Raw genomic sequence first — 21,818 nt, 5'->3', positions numbered from 1 at the left:
TTCTTGTATGAATGGAGTCCACTGAAAAATATTGTGTCTGAAGGCATGAGGAGATTCTATCTCATTCCTTTACACTTGCAAGCTATGCCGTTCTATGGAAAGGTACTCTGTGCTCTGAATTAAGTTTCTCCATTATTCAGTTGCTCAACAATATGTGACAGTGCAGGCCATTATTATACCTACTATTCTAATGTTATCCTGTATTTTATATATATATATGTGTGTGTGTGTGTGTGTGTATATATATATATATATATATATATATATATATATATATATATATATATATATATATATTAGATTTTTACAACCCCTGGTAAGCCCCAATTATGGGAGGAAGCTAACTGCTTCCATCATCTGTCAATCGGCTCGTCACAAGAGTCCATCACGACAGAAACCCAATATTTTTACTGTTGCCTTTGTTATATTTGTGTGTTTTTTTTATTTGTGCTGATAAATAAATAAAGGGAGACTAGTATAGATCTATTTCAAGCTATTTAGCTCTCAGCTAGGGTATGGCTAGCTGATGAGAGCTAAATAGCTTGAAATAGATCTATACTAGTCTCCCTTTATTTATTTATCAGCACAAATAAAAATAAAAATAAACACACACAAACACACACACACACACATATATATTTGTTGTATTTGTGCTGATAAATAAAGGCACAAATACAACAAATGTAACAAAAAGGCAACAGTAAAAATATCGGGTTTCTGTCTTGTGATGAGCCGAAGGACAGAGAATAGAAGTAGTGATCTTCCTCCCATATTTGGGCATACCGGGGGTTGTAAATATATATTGAGATTGAGAGATTGAGAAGTTTATTTATATGCCGCCCTTTTCCCTGGGGGGACTCAGGGCGGCTTACAACTCGAAAAAGGGGGGGGGGAAACAAACATTTAACACATAGGACAATACGTCATTAAAAAACACAACATTCGTACCATTCGGGTGGGTTACAGTCTTTAGCCCCAGGCCTGACGGGATAGCCAGATTTTGAGGGTTGTGCGGAAGGTCTGGAGGGTGGTGAGGGTACAAATCTCCATGGGGAGATCGTTCCATAGGGTCGGAGCTGCCACCGAGAAGGCTCTCCTCCGCGTGGTTGCCAGTCGACATTGACCGGCAGATGGAACTCGGAGGAGGCCTAGTCTATGGGATCTAATAGGTCGAGTGGAGGTGATTGGCAGTAGGCGGTCTCTCAAGTACCCAGATCCACTACCATGAAGGGCTTTATGGGTGACAAGTAGCACCTTGAAGCGTACCCGGAGATCGACAGGTAGCCAGTGCAGCTCGCGGAGGATAGGTGTTATGTAGGTGAAGCGAGGTGCACCCACAATCGCTCGCGCGGCCGCATTCTGGACTAGCTGAAGTCGCCGAATACTCTTCAAGGGCAGCCCCATGTAGACCACGTTGCAGTACTCCAGCCTAGAGGTCACAAGGGCACGAGTGACTGTTGTGAGAGCCTCCCGGTTCAGGTAGGGGTGCAACTGGTGCACCAGGTGAACCTGGGCAAATGCCCCCCTGGTCACAGCTGACAAAATGGTGTTCAAAAGTCAGCTGTGGGTCCAGGAGGACTCCCAAGTTGCGGACCCTATCTGAGGGGCGTAGTGTTTGACCCCCCAGCCTGAGAGATGGAATACGTGCCGAATTAGTGGGAGGGAAACACAACAGCCACTCGGTCTTATCTGGGTTGAGCACGAGTTTGTTAGCCCTCATCCAGTCCCTAACAGCTTCAAGGCCCTGGTTCATCACGTCCACTGCTTCATTGAGTTGGCACGGGGCGGACAGATACAACTGAGTATCGTCCGCATACTGGTGGCATTTTATCCCGTGCCGCCGAATGATCTCGCCCAGCGGTTTCATGTAGATGTTGAAAAGTAGGGGGGACAAGACCGAACCCTGCGGCACCCCATATGTTAGGGGCCTAGGGGTCGATCTCTGTCCTCCAACTAACATCGACTGCGACCTGTCCGAGAGGTAAGAGGAGAACCACCGCAAAACAGTGCCTCCCACCCACACCTCCCGCAGTCGTCGCAGAAGGATACCATGGTCGATGGTATCGAAAGCCGCTGAGAGGTCAAGGAGAACCAGGAAGGAGGCGTAGCCTCCGTCCCTGGCTCTCCAGAGGTCATCGGTCAATGCGACCAAAGCGGTTTCTGTGCTGTAGCCAGGCCTGAAGCCAGACTGGAATGGGTCAAGATAACTAGCTTCCTCCAAGGACCGTTGGAGCTGAAAGGCCACCACCTTCTCAACAACCTTCCCCACAAAGGGGAGGTTGGAGACTGGACGATAATTGTTAAGAACGGCTGGATCCAAAGATGGTTTCTTCAGGAGGGGTCTCACCACCGCCGCTTTAAGTGCGGGGGGAAAGACCCCCTCCCGAAGGGAGGCGCTAACAACCGCCTGGATCCAGCCCCGTGTCACCTCCTTGCTGTTAGCAACCAGCCAGGAGGGGCACGGGTCCAGTACACATGTGGAGGCACTCACAGCTCTCATGGCCTTGTCCACGTCCTCAGGGGCAACATCCTGAAACTCAACCCAGCGATGGTCTACCAGATTATCCCCTTGTGCCTCGGCTGGATCTGCGGAATCGGAGTCCAAGTCCGACCGAAACCGAGCAACTTTGTCCGCTAGAAACTGGACGTAATCCTCAGCCTTACCCTGCAGGGGATCCCCCGTATCCCTCCTATTTAGGAGGGAACGGGTTATCCTGAAAAGGGCGGCTGGGCGCGACTCAGCGGAGGCAATCAAGGTGGCAATATAAGTTCTTTTCGCCATCCTAATTGCCCTGATGTATTCCTTGATGCAAGATGTTAGAAGTGCTCGGTTCGATTCGGATTTATTGGATCTCCATAAGTGCTCTAGGCGTCTCTTCCGGCGCTTCCTCTCCCGGAGTTCCTCGGTAAACCAAGGAGGCCTCCTGGATCCACTGCCTCGGAGCGGCCGTAGTGGCGCAATCCGGTTAAGAGACTCCATCGCTGCCGAATTCCAGGCAGCAACCAGAGTCTCCACCGGACTGTGGGCGAGGGTATCAGGAATAACCCCAAGCTCCGTCTGGAACCTCAAGGGGCCCATAAGTCGCCTGGGGCGGAACCATCTGGTCGGTTCCTCCTCCCTACAGTGGGGGTTTGGTTTCCGAAAGTCAAGCCTCAGTAGGCAGTGGTCTGACCACAACAGGGGTATGATCTCACTACCCCTCAGACCAAGATCACAAGTCCACTGCTCCGAGAGAAATACGAGGTCGAGCATGTGACCCGCTGAGTGGGTTGGGCCCCGAATTACTTGGGTCAAGCCCATGGCTGTCATGGAAGCCATGAACTCCTGCGCCCCATCAGAGTGTTCACCGAGCGAAGGCAAATTGAAATCCCCCAGAACCATAAGCCTGGGGAACTCAATTGCCAGCTCAGCTACCGACTCGAGGAGCGAGGGGAGGGCTGCTGCAACGCTGTTGGGAGGCAGGTACGTTAACAGCAAACCCACTTGACCCTTGAGGTCCAACTTCACCAGCAGGGACTCACACCCGACAAGCTCCGGAGCAGGGATCCTACGAGGTGCTAGAGACTCTCAGATAACAGTAGCCACACCCCCACCCCTTCCCTGAGCTCTCGGCTGATGGAGCACCTGAAATCCTTCTGGGCACATCTCAACGAGGGGGACTCCTCCCTCCGGGCCCAGCCAGGTTTCAGTAATACATGCCAGGTCTGCCCTCTCGTCTAAAATTAAGTCCCGGACGAGGGGAGCCTTATGAACTACAGACCTGGCATTTAGCGACAACAGCCTGAGACCAGGGTCCTGATTACTCGTGCCATCTGGCCTCGGAGTGGGACTCATAGGGCCAGAAGGAGGGATCTCTATAACGTAGCGAGCCCTCCTTCCCCGGTAATGGCCAGCCCTAAAGTCCCCGCCATATCTGCCCCTCCCTGTTACGACCGTAATGCTCCGGCCCACTCCCGTGTCCGTAATTCCCTCAACCACCCCAACGACCCCCGCATTCCTCGGCAGGTCCTCTGAATCAAACACACTCATTCGTTCACCCAAGCAGTCCCCACGTAATAATTAAAACACACAAAATACAACAATAATAGGTCAATAAAAAGTGGGATCATTCACTCAATCACGTGTATATCCCATGCATATCCCATACAAAAGAGAGAAAAAAGAAAGAGAGAGAAAAAGAGCGAAAGAAAATTGCGCAGCTGTTTAAAAAAAGTGCAAGTTCTGGGAAGGTCCAAAAAGTCCAGGGTAGTTGAGGGAAGCAGAGGGCTTTCTTACATACTGTGAGCACCCCCACTCATCTGGTAATGGCGCTCTCTGAGGCAACAAGTCCAGGGCGGTATCAGGTAGCGATGGCCGTGACAGATGGAAATGCAGTCCAAAAGCCGCGCTCAAGAAAGAGTCAGGTGTCAAACAGCAGAAGGCCCTGCAGCGGCGGCGGCCAGGTGGGGGGGGAGAATGCACCGAAAGGAGAGGCCAAGCCGAAGGGAGAGGGAGGGGGGGTGTCCGAACGAGCTGCAATGGCAGCAGATGAAAACAGCCTCCCATTCTCTCCCAGTACTGAGGCTCTCTCAGCCAGCAGTTAGAGAGGGTCGAAGCTCCCTCAGGCCAGCTGGATTGTAGAAGCTGGATCATAAAAGCTCCTAAATGGCATCACCCAACGTCTCCGACCAAAACTGGGTCGCAGCGCCCTCCAAACGGCACCCTTACTTTCTTAATCAGCAGGCTGGCCTCGTTAAAGAAGGCGCCTCTGTTGTTCATGTGGCGAGGGGGGTGGTGCAGCGAGGGGGGGGTGCCTAGCAGTCGCTCCCCACCAGAAATTATCAGGCCACCAAAGCAGTTTCCCTCCAGATGAAAACGCCGCTCTCCCCGGTGGAAACGCTGCCTCTCTCGCTCCACGCTAGCAAAAAAACGCTGCCTGTCGGTTAAGAAGCCACCATCCGCGGGGGGGGGGGGAACGCCGCCCGAAGGCCGTCCCACACAGTCCGACACCGCCGAGGCTCGTCCCAAGGCGCCCAAGAATGTCTCTCCAGCAGGCAGCCCTCTGGACACTCTGGATTCCTCTCTCCCAAAGTCTCCTGTTTGGGAGGTCCAACGATCGGCAGAGGCACAGACCGGGTTTTTTTTTTTTTTGTCTTCCAGCCTGAGCGGCTGGAATATATATATATATATATATATATATATATATATATATATATATATATATATATATATATATATATATAGAGAGAGAGAGAGAGAGAGAGAGAGAGATAGATAGATAGATAGATAGATAGATAGATAGATAGATAGATATATCTTATACGCAAACATATCTAATATGCTTTCTCCCCACCCCCCTATTTTCTACACAATAACAGTCCTGTGAGGTGGGTTGACCTGAGAGAATGTGACTGGCCCAAAGTCACCCTGCTAGCTTTCATTTTCTTAGGGAGGCCTACAACTCACAAACCTCTGTGTCAGCCTCTGCTTTGCTGCTGCTTCGGCTGCCATTGAAACGGGGAGGGGGGGCATGGTATTTGGGATGGATGCCCCCTTGGTTGTTTCCAATTTCGGGTAATGCCATTTGGCCTCCAGGGGGCGCCAGCGGTCTTCATGCAGTTAATTAATGAGGTTTTACATGACCATCTTTACAAAGGCGTAATGGTCTATTTAGACGATATCATTTCGGACAGAGGTGTACAGTTCACCTCCCTATTCTGGAGTTTCTGAAGCGGATTGGCTCCGCCCAGGGGTTAAGCTCCTCCCACTACCCTCAGACTAATGGGGCTTGTGAGAGGACTAATTCTGTACTGGAACAATATTTACGTTGTTTCATCAACTACCAGCAAGATGATTGGGTGGAATTGTTGCCTCACGCTGAGGTGGCTTACAACAATTCCGTGCACCGCAGTACTGGCTTTACCCCTTTTCGTGTCATGTACGGCCAAGATTTTGTACCCATTCCTGAAATTCCTTGCGAGCAACCTCAGGTGTCTTCGCTGTCCGAGTGGAGTGATCGCCTTCGGGACGTTTGGCCTTTGGCTCTCCAGACTCTAGATGCTACGCACCACGCTCATAAGAAACAGGCTGATAAGAAACGGACTAAGCCCTATGAGTACAAAGTTGGTGATCAAGTTTATTTATCCACTAGATTTCTTCAAACACCCCAAATATGTTGGCCCGTTGGGCCCCAAATATGTTGGCCCGTTTCCCATTGTCAAGATCATCAACCCTGTTGCCTAAGCATCTCAACTGGGTTTACCCTGTTTTTCATGTTAATCTCCTGAAGCCTCTCCTCACTTCTTCTTTGAGAACACCTCTCCCTCCTCCACCTGCACCGCTTTTGATAGAGGGTGAGCAACATTTCGAGATCCGTGAGATTCTGGACTCTCGTAGGCAGCGAAACCGTGTCCAGTACCTGGTGGCTTGGAAGCATTTTCCTCCATCTCACACTGAATGGGTTGACGGATCCCATGTTCGAGCACCTTGTCTGCTCCGCAAGTTCTACTCTCCCTATCCTGACAAGCCCTGATTGTTAGACAGTCTCCTAATTTTCCTTTCTTTTGTTTTTCTCCCTTACCCTTTCTCTCTTCCATGTGTTGTTGTCTGTTGGTTTGTGTTCTTTTTGTTCCTGCAGGTCTGACTGCCCTTTTCTGGGGGAGGGCCGGATGTCAGCCTCTGCTTTGCTGCTGCTTCGGCTGCCATTGAAACGGGGAGGGGGGGGCATGGTATTTGGGATGGGAATCATTATGTGCTGGAGGAAGATTCTAGATGCTGCCTGACCATCTTACTGCGCATGTGGAGGAAGGGAGTTTCCCGCCAAGGTTAACTGTCCAGCATTCCATCCTGGTGATGTTTTTTGAAGATATCTCCCACCTGACAGTTGGGTGAATTATCATTGGACTATGGACTGGGGTGCCAAGGGGAGGGGATTGAATTATACATGATATTCTTTGCTTTCGCGTCTAATTAACCAGATTCAGCTTAGCTTCGCTACTGTTCGTTTCTAATTAGTAAAAGTACACTTAATTTCAAACAAATGGAGTTGAGTGGTTTCTTTCCTGATTATTAAATGAAGTCGCACCTAACACTCTGGTTTCTAGGTCAGCACCTTAGCTGCTATACCAAGCTGGCTATATATTATGACACTGAAAAATGGAAAATCTATCAACTATTAACCTGGAGGCTCAGAGTTCAACACATCAATTAATGCCCAGAGAGAGAGAAAGAGAGAGAAGAAACATAGGCATTAATGGCTCTATGCATCAACCAACAAGAATAATTAGTCAGGAATGCCGGTAACAAAGTAAAGGCAAGAACCATTTTCTGAAGTAATGCTACTGTCATAGGATTTTTCTGTATCAGACAAAGGAAAATTTATTTTTCTGCCCTTTATTTTAAAGTTTAAGATATAAGAGCATAATTTTTTGACATTAAGAAATTAATTCTTGCAAGTGTTACGCTTTAGCACCCTTTTACTGTACTTTACATCTCCAACAAAACTCACCCCATAAAGTGCTTTGTGAAAAATCCACTATAGTGATCTCAGGATTTTTCCAAGCCACTGTGATCTCTTCAGGTTTGGTACTGCCCACGACCATCATATCAGCATCACGAAGCTAAGATGTATAAAATAACATACACTTGATTGTATTATGGGATATATCTGGAAACACAAAGTGCTGAGCAATGTTTAATCAGCTATAATCAGAAAATACATAATTGAGAAATTAATATGCATATACAATATGTGTTGTATATGTATAAACTAAGCAACCTCCTAAACCTTGGTTGAAAATTGGTTTATTTTAATGAGTTATAACAGCAACACTTTAGTTAATTATCCTATGTATTTCCTGAAACTATGTAAAAGTCTTGGGAAAAAAGAGAAATAAGAGCAAATAGTAGTTATGTCAGTTGTCTTTATAAATCTAAACCTTGCTGAATGTTGGTTTTCTTTTATAAATGAATTAAAATTCTGTTAAACACAGTGGACCAATCTGGGTGCCTTGCTAAATTATATTTTAGTGTTATACGAACATAAATCTAATACAAACTTCGATTTCAACCATGGTTTTGCTTATTTATGTAGGAAAGGAAGGACAGCATAGCAAATGTCTCTGACCTGATTTCAATGGCAAGAAAGAAAAGGAGCAGCCTAACAGTACACTCCCAAGCAAAAAGCAAAAAGAGATGCACTTAGTCTTTTAATTGGGGACAAGGTCTTGCTGAAATAAACTTGTGTTTGAAATGTGTCAGTCCTACAAGATAAACCAGACTAAAAGACCAATGCCATATAGGCCAGGCATTTCTTTTATTGTAAACTTTATAGTAACAGAATCATGCAAGTCTAAATGTGCTTCCTCCCTCCTTTCCTTTATCTTTATCTGAGCTAGGGAAGGGCTTATCTGATATGGTTAAGTTTTCTCAATTTATTTTCTTGGCCTTGGCTCAAGCCCCACTTATCTGACTGTCCCTTGGTAGCAGTTTTTCTTCCTGTTCTTCAAGGCTACTCTCTCCACATGTCAGCAAGGTGGAGTTTACATTATTTTCTGATGAGAGTGAGTTCCACAAGGTGGATATTATCATAGGCAAATGTTAGCCTTGCGAGGCACATTAGAAAAGACCAACATTAACTCTATTTGCATTGTAGGCTTATATTATCACAACCTTTCAAGTACACCTCTTTCCCCTTATCTTTACAGTCCAACAACCTAGGAAGGATCCCTTCTGAGATGTTGGCTATGCCCACATTCCTTTCATGAGCTTCTTAGATGAGCATCACCTAGATTGTGGCTCTTCTTCCTGTCTGCCAAGGTCATTCCCACATACCATTACAAGACCCGTCATGTGTCTGTACCCAATGTAACATCAGGAGGAGCAGAGGTGGTCAATATGACTTTTGTAGATGACTAAAGGAGTTGACTAAAATATGATGAAGTGTTGCATCATATACTCTAGGGCTATGCCAGGTAGGACCAGTATTTGGATTAGGCTTGGAAACTTAAAGGCAACCCATACACCAAATTTAATTTGTGCTATTTTACACTGGTAGATATGTCCCACCTAAAGCCTAGCTGCTGCTTTTTTTAAAACAGCTGCAACTTATAGAAAATCTCCAAAGGCAGACCTAGATAGTGACAAGGACATGGGTTATTGACATCAGGACAGTTTATAGGGTTATCATGTTTCTGAAAGCTTAACAGCTATAATACAAATAACATCAATCACATTTTAGGATCTGTTTTCCTATGATATTCAGAATGATATTAGGATAATTCTGAAGTTTACTACTGTATTTTATTATGTTATTCCAATATATTTAGGTTATTTGAAATTTAATAAGCAAATCCTCTTTTTCATTAATGAAATGCAAGGAGTGCCCAGGCTTTATTAATCAGCTTGCTCTTGTCCAGGATTCATTAGTATTCCAACAGACTACTAAGACGTTCAATCAAAAATAATTAAAATTAGTTTGGCAGGACTTGCTCTTTATAAATTAATACTGGTAGCTAGTCAGTACTAACAGTGTGCTATTTTTGTGCAACCTGCCTGTCAGGTACTTAATCTTGAGACAGTACAACACAGCATCCTGACACAGAAAGGATTATGGCTTGGTTGTTTGCTTGCAGGCATTTCATTACCCAACTAGGTAACATCTTTAGTGGATAATGAATATTTGTGAGCAAACAACAGAGCGCAAAGAGCACCAAGAATGCCACAATACACTATCCGAACTACACAAAGAATTGGAGTACAGCAACCTGTCTCAATGTTTGATCCACCTTGTAAACAGTATACATTTCACATTACAAAGAATCTCCCATAGACTAAGCAAGGATGAAAAAAATAATAATGAAACCCATTTTCTTGCAAATGCATCATATGGTTTCCAATTAGTCATAAAACCAACACAAAACACATGCTATTTGTAATTGAAACCAAATGTGATAGAAAACTGACAGAAGTGTGAACACTCATCCAAAGGACAACTAGTTACACATTGTAAAATGCTTTAAAATCCATTAATGAGATCACGCTGCAAAGAGTGAATTTAAAAAATCATGAGTGGGGAAAGATTCCCTATGCTCATTCTCATGGGAATAAATAGCATTTTCTTCCAGCAAACTGGACAAGATTAAATCCAATCTGAATCTTTAGCTCATAGCATTACAGAACTTCAGTGAGAATTATGCTAGATTATATTATCTTTTAAGACCCTCCCATTCCCAGAAAGAGCATAAAATGTTAAATCAACACAAATTCATGCACTATAAACCAGTACGTCCTAATCAAGATGCCGTATTACTGAGAACTGCCTAAAGATTGCATTCCTCTACAGTTGACATCAATTTCTTAAAGTGACATCATAAACTTCAGGATGAAATAATTATAATTTTAAAAAAGATGTTTTTTAAGACAAATGGCAGGTTTCTGTTAATGAAATAAAGCAATCAGGTATTGAAAGCAATGGGAATTAACGGGAATTTTTTAGATGGGCTCTCAGTTGCTAGTTATTGAAGTAAAGGCTATGGCCAAGGCTGTTTTTGAAACATAGGGAAATAGCAATTTGTCCAAATACCAGAGTTCAAAAATTAGCAAATCAGGATCAACACAGTTCCATAACATGGTCACTACCTTGATAATGAATAGGGTCCCAATACAGTTCAATATTGAAGTTTAAACCTATAAAACCCTGTGAAACTTGACACTTAGGCATTGAACATTTCAGTGCAGATATCTGTCAATATCTTTTGATATCAACATCTTTTGGATGGCAAAAGAGGAAAAAGTTCCCAATCAATGTTTTTGAGTTGTGGTCCCATATTATGGAATGGCTTCCCTCTTGAAGTTAGACCAGAACCTCATTGTGGTCTCCTAGAAGCTACTGAAAACCAAACATTTCCAGAGGGCATCTGGGGAATGAGCTGACAGCACTGCACCTATTTGTATTATATCCACACTTGATTAATATGTTGTGATTTTCTGTTTTTCTGTTTTAGGTAGTGATCCACCTGGAGTCTTTATGGAGTCTGGAGATATAAAAGTACAATCAATCAATATATCTAAATTTTTCAACTCAAAGAATAATAACTTTTTCCCCATGTTTGCATATGAGACACAGGTGTTTCCTCTGTTCGTAACAGGACAAGAATGCTTGTTTCAAAACTGGGAACATTATTACAGTGGGATCTCCAACAATGGCTTTGTGTTAATGAGAAAGCAGTACACCCAGTTATTGCTGTCCTGCTAATTCCATGAGTCATCAAGAAATGCTTACTCTTGTTCTTATCCTATTGACAGGTACAATGTGTCTGTCCTTGCTGTCCACATCCTTATTCAGTTCCACATCAATTGGCTAACATAGGATGATATGAAGCTGATTTGAGAATTAGGATTCGTGAGCCTCTCCCACCAGATATCCTCCAGATGTGAAGGCACTGTTGACTGGGATTCTGGGACTTGCAGTCCCCACATATCTGAAGATTACCAGATTAGGACTGACTATATTCAAAGACAAATGTTGATCTTTATATTAAAGAGATATGTACCCAAAAATTAAAAGAAATCTTAGGTTTAAGGTATGAATCTCAAAACCAAAATTCACCACTATGCAGGGATTTGCAATAGTATTTCACAAGTTTTATTTTTCCTTTAATGTGGCCAAAGGTAAAATAAAGGAGTCCCTGTGGATTTTACTCTGCCAATTATTGCTGACTGTAGGGGATGGTGCTCATCTCTGTTTCAAGGCCATTGAGCCAGTACTGTTCAAAAACATTTCCATGATCATGCGGCCAGCATGACATCACAGAGTGTTGTTACCTTCCCACTGAAGTGGTACCTATTTATCTACTCCCATTTCCATGCTTCTGAACTGAGCAGGAGCTGCGGAAAGAATGGGAACTCACCCCATCGTGTGGCGTTCGGGTCTTGAACCTGGCCTGCCGGCTTTCCAACCGACAAGCCGAGTATCTCAACCGCTGAGCCACTGCACCACCCTTAATTGTATATTACTGTAATAAAATTAAAATATCATTTTATTATAATTGCACAATTATCAAAATACAATGTGATGCCATGAAGACTAAACAAGTTAGGACAATTGCCAGAATTTTAAAATTTAAGGAGGTTGTTTCCACATTGGGGACAACAATTATGCTTTTCCGAATTTTCATGAACAAAATGATACGGTAACCTCAGCAGCTGTAAAAACAGAATCTTTCCAATGGAGACATATCTTAGCATCACAGCTGTTCAGTTTAGGGAAAACATATTTTATAGTTTCAATTATGAACTCCAAACAGAAAAAGATCAGCCACCCTATTTGACTTGGCTGCCACCTTCTGGAAATCTGTGGAATACTGGAAGCTGGATTCCAACCGAGCCAGAGAAATTGCAATGCTTATTTTGCATTCCAGCATTCCAGAATTTGCAGTCAGTATCCTCAAATAAATTGCTGGGGCCAAAACATAAAAAAGCCAATTATGACAAAGCTTTCCTTGACTTCATCAGCACTGACACTTCCTTTGCTCCTGTTGCCAATGAATTAAAAATTAACATCATCATCATCAACAAGGAGGATTCATTTGGAGTCTTTGGGAAGGTGTTTCAACATATTTGATTGATAGAGTATGACAGTGACAATGAACAAAAATTGACAAGTGCAATGCAGTTTAAACCAAGTAAGTAGGGAACAGATCAGATTTTGCTCCTTAGTAGGGATAACAGTAATCAGACCCTGGTCTCAAAAATGAAACTTGCATCCGGAATGAGAAGTTGAAAAAGCATCTCAGAAAGTACCCTCCCTTGTTTTGGGAGAGTAAAAACAAGGGATGGAAGAGATACTTTCAACTTCAAGATTCTTACAATTCTAACTTTACAATAAAGACAGAATCAGTATTCATTGTCGTGCTTCTTCTTGGGACTCCCTCAAAAGGTTAAGAGAAACGTATGAATTAAAGAAATAAACTTTTTTTGTTGATCTAGAAAAAGCATGTGAAGACGACTTGTGTAAATATGGAGTTGAATGTTGATTGCTGAGTGTCAGATGTGCAGTTTATGAAAGAAGCAAGGCATGTAGGGAAATAAAAGAAATGCTTTGTGAATGGCTCAACATGGAATAGAGAGGAAGACAAGGATGCTCACAATGGGGAATTCACTAGACTATTTGCATAGTGTTTTCATGGCTGCTAGACCCAAAGTATTTCTCATGATGTGTACTCTCCATTGTGGGCCTGCTTACTCACTTGTAATCCCTTTCTCTCCAATGAATTCTGGAAAGATTAATTCCCTTCTTGTACATTATCCAGGCAGGTTTGAAACTGATTAATGTTGTCGGTTTCAGCTGGTTACCACAGTGCCCACAGGATGAGCTGGGAATGAGGGAAAGGAAACCCAAGTTCTGGTTACGTGATTTCCCATTTAGCAACTGCTTTTCTTAGTGATGAAGTTGCCAGTCCCAGTTGTGGTTGCTAAAGGAGAACTGCCTGTATATAGCAAGATATACATAAAAGATCGGAAAATAAGTACATACATGAAACAGTATACTTGGGTAGAATATCCACTAAATGATGTGGGAAAGGGTAAAGAAAGTTTAATGCAGTATGTGTGCATGTCCATTGAAAGATAGCGGTATGTGCACTATGGAATGCTAGTGGTATTTGAACTAAATGTCCTGTGTGCAAGAGTTTGTTTCTTCCCCTTCTGGTATTAAAGCGGGTTATTTAAAGAGGCAGGTGAGCTTAGAAAAAGAGAGAAAATAAAGAATGAATGTGGACTGAATACAAAAGTTACTGACCAGTATAAACAAAGCACACTGAAGGGTTTTTGATCTTATAAAGAAACTGAATCAGGATATACCGTATTTTTCGGAGTATAAGACGCACCAAGATTTTGAAGAGGCAAGATTTTCAGGCGGCCAAAAATGCTGCATTTGGTGTATAAAATGCACCCAGATTTTCACCCTCTTTTTTTGAGGGAAAAAGGTCCACTTATAGTTCAAAAAATACAGTAATTACAAAACAAATACACAATTGAAATATATACAATGAGATCAAGAGGAAAATTAAGAAAGGTATATTTAATTGGAGCTGATGACTTCCTTGAAAAGAGAAATGGGAACTGAAGGAACAAAAGGCAATCTATCAAGCCATGCATGGATGTCATGGAAGAAAGGATGCTTTTCTTGTGATTCCTTTTCTCCTTGTGCCTTTAATTCCATTGAAATGCTACTTTTTCCTTTCCTAGGTTTTTATAACATAGTTTTGTCCAATAAAATCATGGATGTGAATGAAAACTACAATATAAAGCATTTTATGGAGCAGTTAAATTAAATTTTATAGATTATAGAGTTTGGGGCATCTCTAAAGTGTGAGAAGCTGGGAATGTTTAGCATCAATGATTTTATATTGTTTCTATTACTGACAGAATTTTTTTAAAAACACCATGTACTTCAATGTAAGAGGCTTTTTTTGATAACTTATATGTACCCGATTTACCTTCCCAGCTAGAATGGGAGTGAAGACAGCAGCCTGCCCTTGCTCTCACTTTGAAAATGCCACACCCAAGAAAGAAGATGCTACATTTATTTGTACACAATAATTTAATAGCTGGATATTAAAGCCCTTTTTTATATAGCAGTTTCACTCTCTAGTAGCTGAGAATATATGCAATATATTCATGTGTTTGATTGTTCCTATGTTGTCTTGAACACTAAATAAAGAAAGAGCACGAATGGAAGAAAGGCAGAGCAGTACAGTGCAGTGAATTTCACAATCCATAATTTATGCCTTTACTGCAATATGTGCACTCAACCAAATGGAACGTTATTAAAATGGTTAAAAACTAGGACATAGTGAAATGTGGACCCAGCTAGTAAATCTAGAGATGAAGTAATGTACACTTTGCTTATATTTCTTTAAACTATGTTTTTTTGAAGGAACAAATGCTTTTGTGACATATTCAAAATTCTGAATGATCCATAATGACAAGATAGCAAACAAACTAGAGAGAAAAGTATTATGCCCTTGATATATTTACCATTGTCTGGAGTTGCTTCATGTTCCATGACAAACTCATAGTCATGACCCCTTTTCTTTGAAGAAGACACTGCAAGGAAACTTCCAATGGTCCTTGGATGCCCAAAAGTAATAATTTTTTTCCATCTAGGGTATTACATGCTGAAAGCAAAAGATAACAATTGTTCTCATTATCTACAGTAAGAGCAAATTACTAGAGAAACAAAATGACAAAATGGAAGCTTAGTGTTCCTAAACTGTTCTCTGTTGTGAAAAAAAACTATTCTATTAAAATAAAATAGGCTAGACCTGCATTATAGTTTAGGAATTTTTTCTATGACCAAAATCAGTGTGACACAGAGCACACCAATTAAATTTGACAGACTGAGACACCAAAAGCAGTTTTTTTTATGCACATATATGAAAAAATGTGGTTTTGGTGTGAATAGCAGAAATATTAATGACAACATTAACAACATTAATGAAATCCAATTTGATGTAGTATTTAAAATGCTGGCTAGGAAACCAGGGGACTGTGAGTTCTAGGTCTGAAATTTATATTTTTATTCCACCTTTTAAAATACATATTATGCTCAATTAAAAATACATATTTACTTACAAATGTTGCTTGTTTAGTCACCTTAATTGCATCCAGTGCCAAACCGATACATGTGGTATTCTATTTTTTAAAAAATTTACAATTGCAATTTCTTACTTCTATACCCTCTATTAAAGTCTCAGAAGTCCTAGTGATTTAAATAGAGGACATTCAATATCACACCCTTTCATACCCTGTAATGCCCTCTCTTTCACTCATTCCCCTACTCCAGGGGTCCCCAACCCCCGGCCCACTACTGAATTGAGAGCTATTTGGAACCAGGCCCTGTGAGCAGTGGGCTGGCATCCATGTGCACACAGTTCGATTTGCATGAGCAACGGGCCAGTGCACATGCACACGTGTGTGCAGCTCAACTTGAGCAAGTCAAACTGCACGTGTGCCAGCCTACTGCTCCCACAAGTTCAGATTTGCACACGCGTGTGTGCACCCGCTGCTTGTGTAGCCAAGTTTCTCTCTCCACTGCCCCCGCTAGGCCGGCGAGCCGCAAAAGTTGAGGACCGCTGATCTACTCCACACATAAAGACATACATTTTGAGGTGCAGATTTCAAAAGTTTGATTCTTCCTTCCTCACTCTAGCACATCACCCAAGCATGAATCTGCATCTTTAACATTAGAGATCTGCAGCACTTGAAAAAGTACTTTAAAACCAACCTGGCTAAAATAGGACTTTTAGCTAAGTGCCAGCAAAGTTCAATAAGATGCTTTTAGTGTATATGGAAATGCTCCTCTCCTTAATTCAAATCTGTATTTTCTTGGGATTGCACAGCTAACTCATGAGCCCAGGAAAATGTGCAGCTTTTTTCACTAGATGCCACTGGGTGAGGTTCTATATGTGCATCTATGCCCACTCCAAATTCTCTTTTTAACTTCAAATTTGAAACACTATATTATCTACAGTATATTAAAAATCAAAAATATAATCAGACACTCTTAATTCTCTGCCAATTTTTAATGGCATATTATGTGTAAATTCACAGCTGGCTCAGATGTTCATGAAGAACTCTACTGTGCAGAAGTAAATAAGCAGAAAAATATTGTGCCTATTTATGCATGAAACACTTTTCTGCTATTTATTAGTCCCATTAACCTTAACAAATGGCACCTACTTTTCAGACTCCCATGGAAATATGACATTAAGAAACAGCAAACAGCTTCTTCAGACCATGTTTGAAACATGCATACACCTAAATATCATATCTTCCTGTCAGTGATTATTTTAATGATCATGAATAAACTTCACAAACTTACAATCCACATTTTATTAGTAGTGGATTGTGCAGGAAACAATGGGAAGTTCAGAGACAAACCAATAAGAAAGGAAGAAGGATTGAGCAATTTATTTCTTTTTTTTATATGCTCTTTTTCTGTTTGTCAGTACGGTAAAGGGAAGGTAGAAACAACAGCTTTCTCTTCCTTTTTCTCTGAGTAGCATTAACATTTTATGCCCATTAGCAATTCAGATATAAATAAGTGACCTATCAGAAACCACTGCCAATTTCATTGCAAATGAGCATTGCAATCCATAGGACACTAGATTTGTACTTATTTTAGTAAATAATACTGATTCTAGTGGAACAAAGAAATTGCAAGGTAGGCCAATTATTTAGACAAGTTGTCACTGGGAAGTCAAACATGAGCCAAGACAAGCAAAGAACAGTGATCTGAGATACTAAATATAATTTACTATCGTACCTTGCTTTTCCAGAAGTTTGATCACAGCACTGGCAATAGGTGGAACCACACATTCACGCATGTCTCCATGCACTAATCTTGCCAAATTAAAATCTGTTATTCTGTAACAAAAATCAGAGAATGTGGCAGTCCTCAGCAATTTATGTAAGAAAATGCAAGCAAAAGCTTTGGTTGTGCTTTTAAAATAAAACTCATAATACAAGGACAATACAAAGGCTTCAGTAACAAGCTAATCTTTTTTATTAGCATGTGTATCCTAAGTACTTAGTCCAGCTCTGCCAAGCTTGGTCCTCGCATACTCCTAAACCACGAAGTTAGATTGCCTACCCTTGATCTGCTGATGTTAAAAAAAATTCTCTCAGTGAATCATTTCAATATCTGAAAGTATCTTATTTGTGTCTTCTATCCTTCATTCTCCCTGTCCCTCCCACCCCTGGTGCTAATAGCCCAGGCAATTAGTCTGAATCAGTGATGGGATTCAAACGTTTTTGACTATCGTTTCGGGGGCATGGCTTGATGGGTGTGGTTTGGTTTTGTGAGAGTGGTATGGTGGGTATGGCAAGAGAAGGCTACTGTAAAATCTCCATTCCCTCCTTACTCCAGGGGAAAATTACTGCAAAATTCCCATTCCTTCCTGATCAGCTGGGACTCAGGAGGCAGATAATAGATGGGGGCGGGGCCAGAGTCAGGTGGTATTTACTGGTTTTCCAAACTACTCAAAATTTCCACTACCAGTTCTCCAGAACTGGTCAGAACCTCCTGAATACCACCTCTGGTCTGAATACAATTTGGAAAAAAAACATTGGAGTTACAAATCAGACCTAAAATCGGGAAACTAAAAGTTGCACTCCACCACTAACGCCGTTATTCTAGCCTCTGGGTTCCCTAACCAGAATTTTGGCTCTTTTTGTGGAATCTTTTTCTAGGTTCCAATTTCTACCTCTTAAAACTACTCCCCCACCCCAGCTCTAGCCCAGTCTGCTTTTTATATACAGCAGTTTATATGCTGGTCAAAGCCTAGTGAGGCCCCCATGATCTAAATTCACTTCTGTAAATCACTGGATAGACAAGTTACTCCAAGTATTATTCAGAAGGAGCCACCGCTTACATTTCTTAAAGGCAGCTGCAAAGCTCTTAATCCCTTTGCCCCAATGCTACCTAAGCTTTCACACCTGTTTTGCTTGGCCCCAAGGAGATGGGAATGAAAAACATCCCTGAAACATCTAGGTGCAGCTGAGAGAAATCTGTTATTTGTTTGTATATTAGATATATCTGACTTGTTTTATTGTTTAAATAATTGGCTTTTCTCATTACTGGTATGTTTAGCAGTACAGATGCCTTTCAGAAGCTTGGAATAGAATAAAAGACTTTAAGAAGGGCCTTAAAAACAACATCTAATATATTTGAGCACTCTCTTTTGTGGATTTGCAGAATGCTAAGGTTGTGTTCTAACCAACATGATTTACAGAGTAGCTTTATATTTAATTTTGGAAAACTACTAGCTTATTTTTCTTATTAATCTGTTCTTAAAAGTATGAAATCCATATGCTTGCACAACTTTTTTAAAGATGCAAAATCCAGATCTGCTCAACGAAATTTACAAAGTTTAGCTTACCCATTCACATCTTTCTCTGGTTTCACAGCATTCAATATTTTGCTTGTATATGATTCTCTATAAAGGCGAAGGAGAAGTCCATGAATTCTAGGATCCTCGTTGAGTTTTATAATTTCACCTATGACCTAAAAGGTAACACACAAGGTTAACAGAGTCAAATTTAAAAAGAGCCATGTTACCAATAAAAATGTTATCGTATATAAAGTTATTGAAAGTTTAAAATATGAAGAAGCTGACTAATGGCAAATGCACTTTCATTTCAAAAATACAGTCATAATTATGATCATAAAAAATCAATTATGGCCCTATTGTGCTTATGTCATTTATAGGCAGTTACATGAACTACATCATTCCAGTGTCCAACTGAGGACTGGTGCTCCGTGATAAAGGAACCGTATGAGAATGAGGTTACATGAAAGCAGATCAAGGAGATGTGTGTGGGAGTCAGATATCAGTACAAAGCTTGAATCTGCAGCAGTCCACAAGTTCACAGTCAACAGAAAGAGCAGCCATAGCAAAGCTGCATAATTACTGTCAGGAACATTTGTTCTATTCAGTAAAAAGGAGGCAACAAAGATAAAATCATAATTTCAGCATGGAAAAAATCCAACACACCAGATAAGTGAATGAATATTATACATGGAATATGGACAACATGTTTTCACTGAAAAATCCAAAGGTCATGGACAGACTTGCAGACCACAACAAAAGTAGATCTCTGCAAAAATAGCAGGAGACTCCTTTTTTCCCCCCTTACTCACACAGCCCAGTGTACTTCCCTAAATATTCTCTAGTGGAGCATGGTAAGGGAGGACATTATAAGAACATGAAGAAAGTAGCTGTCTGTTTTTCAAAGACTCAGTATCCACAAAATGGAAGAGGAGTTATATGTAAAAGTGTATATCAATATTTTCTTCCTATAAGCGTCAACCTGGGAAATCCACATGGCAAAACACACCACAGTTGTGTTCTCTTACTTGTGTCCTCCAGTAACTTGCATTCCCATGGCATTCAGGCATGCCATCTTTAGTACTTGTTAGTATGTGTGTATGTGTGTGTGCACACTCTGTCATAAATGCACCCTGGGTACGTTTATGATTCTTCATGATTGTCTGGACAGGTCCCTGCAGTTTTCCTGCTGAGGTATTTCAGAAGTAGTTTTCCACTGCCTGCTTCCTAGGACTGAGACAGTGGAACTGGCCCAAGGTCACCCAGCTGGCTTTGTACCTAAGCAGGACTAGAACTCACATTTTCTAGCCTGCTTTCTAGGCTCCTGCCTCAAACACTACACCAAACTGGCTCTCTCTCCAGTATTGGGGGCAATTAAAAATCATTAAGACTTGACATTATTAATAACCATATTCTCCATATTTTTAACTTACTTTTATTGTTCAGCTTCTCAGAACAGAATGCAGGGGGATAAAAGTATTTTGGAGAACTATAAACAAACAGGCACAAATACATTTCAGGTAACCTACAAGTGACAGTATTCAGACAACATTGGCAAATCCTGATAAAAGCGAATAGGTTGAATATGGCAAGTGTAATGGTATGTGAGGAGGAGGGGAGGAAGAGTTCCTTAGGGAACAATCAGATAAGGAGGGTGAGCCCACAGCCACATAAGGGAGAGTGAAACAAACATAAAAAGGATTCTCCCTAACTTATCAGGCTATAAAAAGAGACGGTGAGAGATTTCAAGTTTTAGACTTGTATGATTCTGTTAGCTTTTCCATAAAATAGAATTAGGTTATCTGCTTATGTTTCCTTTCTGATCTACCTGGTAAGGTTGACAGCAAGCCATTGTGAAAGAATAGCATAGTAATTTGACGAAATCACTCTGAAAGAAGGTACTAATGAGTCACTTCTAAATTACCATTCTGGGTATGTCCATGTGGGCACTAGAAATAAAGTTTACCTCAAAAGAGGGCTTATATTTTCATTACATTGTGCCAACTTGCCAGATCTGAAAACTTTCATAAAGTTCATTACACTGTGCCAACTTGCCAGAACATGTAATGAAACTTCAGACTCACTTATTAGTTTATGTCTAGTTTAATCTGAGGGATTGAAACATGAAAATAATCCTGTGCTGGCAGAAATCATAGCATAACCTTAGCGTACACTACAATATTAATAACCAAGATTTTTTTTGTGTGGAATCTTGCAGGAAACATTTTTGGTAAACTCTGTGCTTGGTATTAATTTAGATCTTCATATATGTTTACATATATTCACATTCAATTCTCGATAATATCTTTTCATAAATCCACATTTTTATTAAAATATATAAAATGGTGTATGCATATCTACACAAAAGCAAGTCCCATTACATTTTACGGCTTATTCCCAGATAATTGAATATAACACCATAGTTTTAATTTCTTTTTGAAATCCTGTTGATTTATTGTTTGATTATAATCTTGGATCAGATAATTTCCATAGAGAAATGCTTATCTTTTTAGATGTAGCTTTTGATATCTCTTGAAAAGCTACATTTAAGAAAAATAACTATTTGTGTGTAGAAATGTTTCTTTTTGCACAAAGGAGTCTTTGAATTTATGCCACACTGATAGTTTTTGTTGTTGCTAATTTTGTAGTCATGCCATTGTAAAACTAGCACATATAAATTACATAAAATGATCACTGCAATGATAAGCCTGATAATAATTCCCCAAATAGTACTGAGTTGAAAACTTTTTATTTGATCATTTGAACATTTACATTCAACAGCTATTGGTTTCTGATTGGCGAAGTATCTTCTGATAGCAATACAAATATAAATAAACAACTGTACTAGTTTTTATTTGGATAGAGCTAAAAATTGTCATGTTTAACTATCTCAGAGAGATTTTATTTAGATTGAATATGTTTATGAACTAATTAATAATATGCAA

At 41.0% G+C, this 21,818-nt stretch overlaps 1 protein-coding gene across 3 annotated transcripts in view; it reads right to left on the bottom strand.

The window, feature by feature from the left end:
* Window positions 1-21,818, bottom strand: part of MTHFD1L (methylenetetrahydrofolate dehydrogenase (NADP+ dependent) 1 like) — a 144,266-nt gene that overhangs the window by 118,052 nt on the left and 4,396 nt on the right. For 2 of the 3 annotated variants that reach the window (XM_032216815.1, XM_032216818.1), the window contains exons 5-8: window positions 18,925-19,049; window positions 17,310-17,410; window positions 15,020-15,159; window positions 7,488-7,599 (exon numbers count right to left, since the gene is read on the bottom strand). In XM_032216815.1, coding sequence (XP_032072706.1) covers window positions 7,488-7,599; window positions 15,020-15,159; window positions 17,310-17,410; window positions 18,925-19,049 — 478 coding nt within the window. Of the gene's footprint in view, window positions 1-7,487; window positions 7,600-15,019; window positions 15,160-17,309; window positions 17,411-18,924; window positions 19,050-20,306; window positions 20,363-21,818 lie in introns of all 3 variants that reach the window. The other variant, XM_032216817.1, reaches the window with a different exon arrangement.

The sequence above is a fragment of the Thamnophis elegans genome, chromosome 4 (assembly GCF_009769535.1).
Source record: "Thamnophis elegans isolate rThaEle1 chromosome 4, rThaEle1.pri, whole genome shotgun sequence".
Lineage (NCBI taxonomy): Eukaryota > Metazoa > Chordata > Lepidosauria > Squamata > Colubridae > Thamnophis > Thamnophis elegans.
The sequence above is the reverse complement of the archived record's forward strand: the minus strand, read 5'-3'. Positions and strand labels throughout refer to the sequence as shown.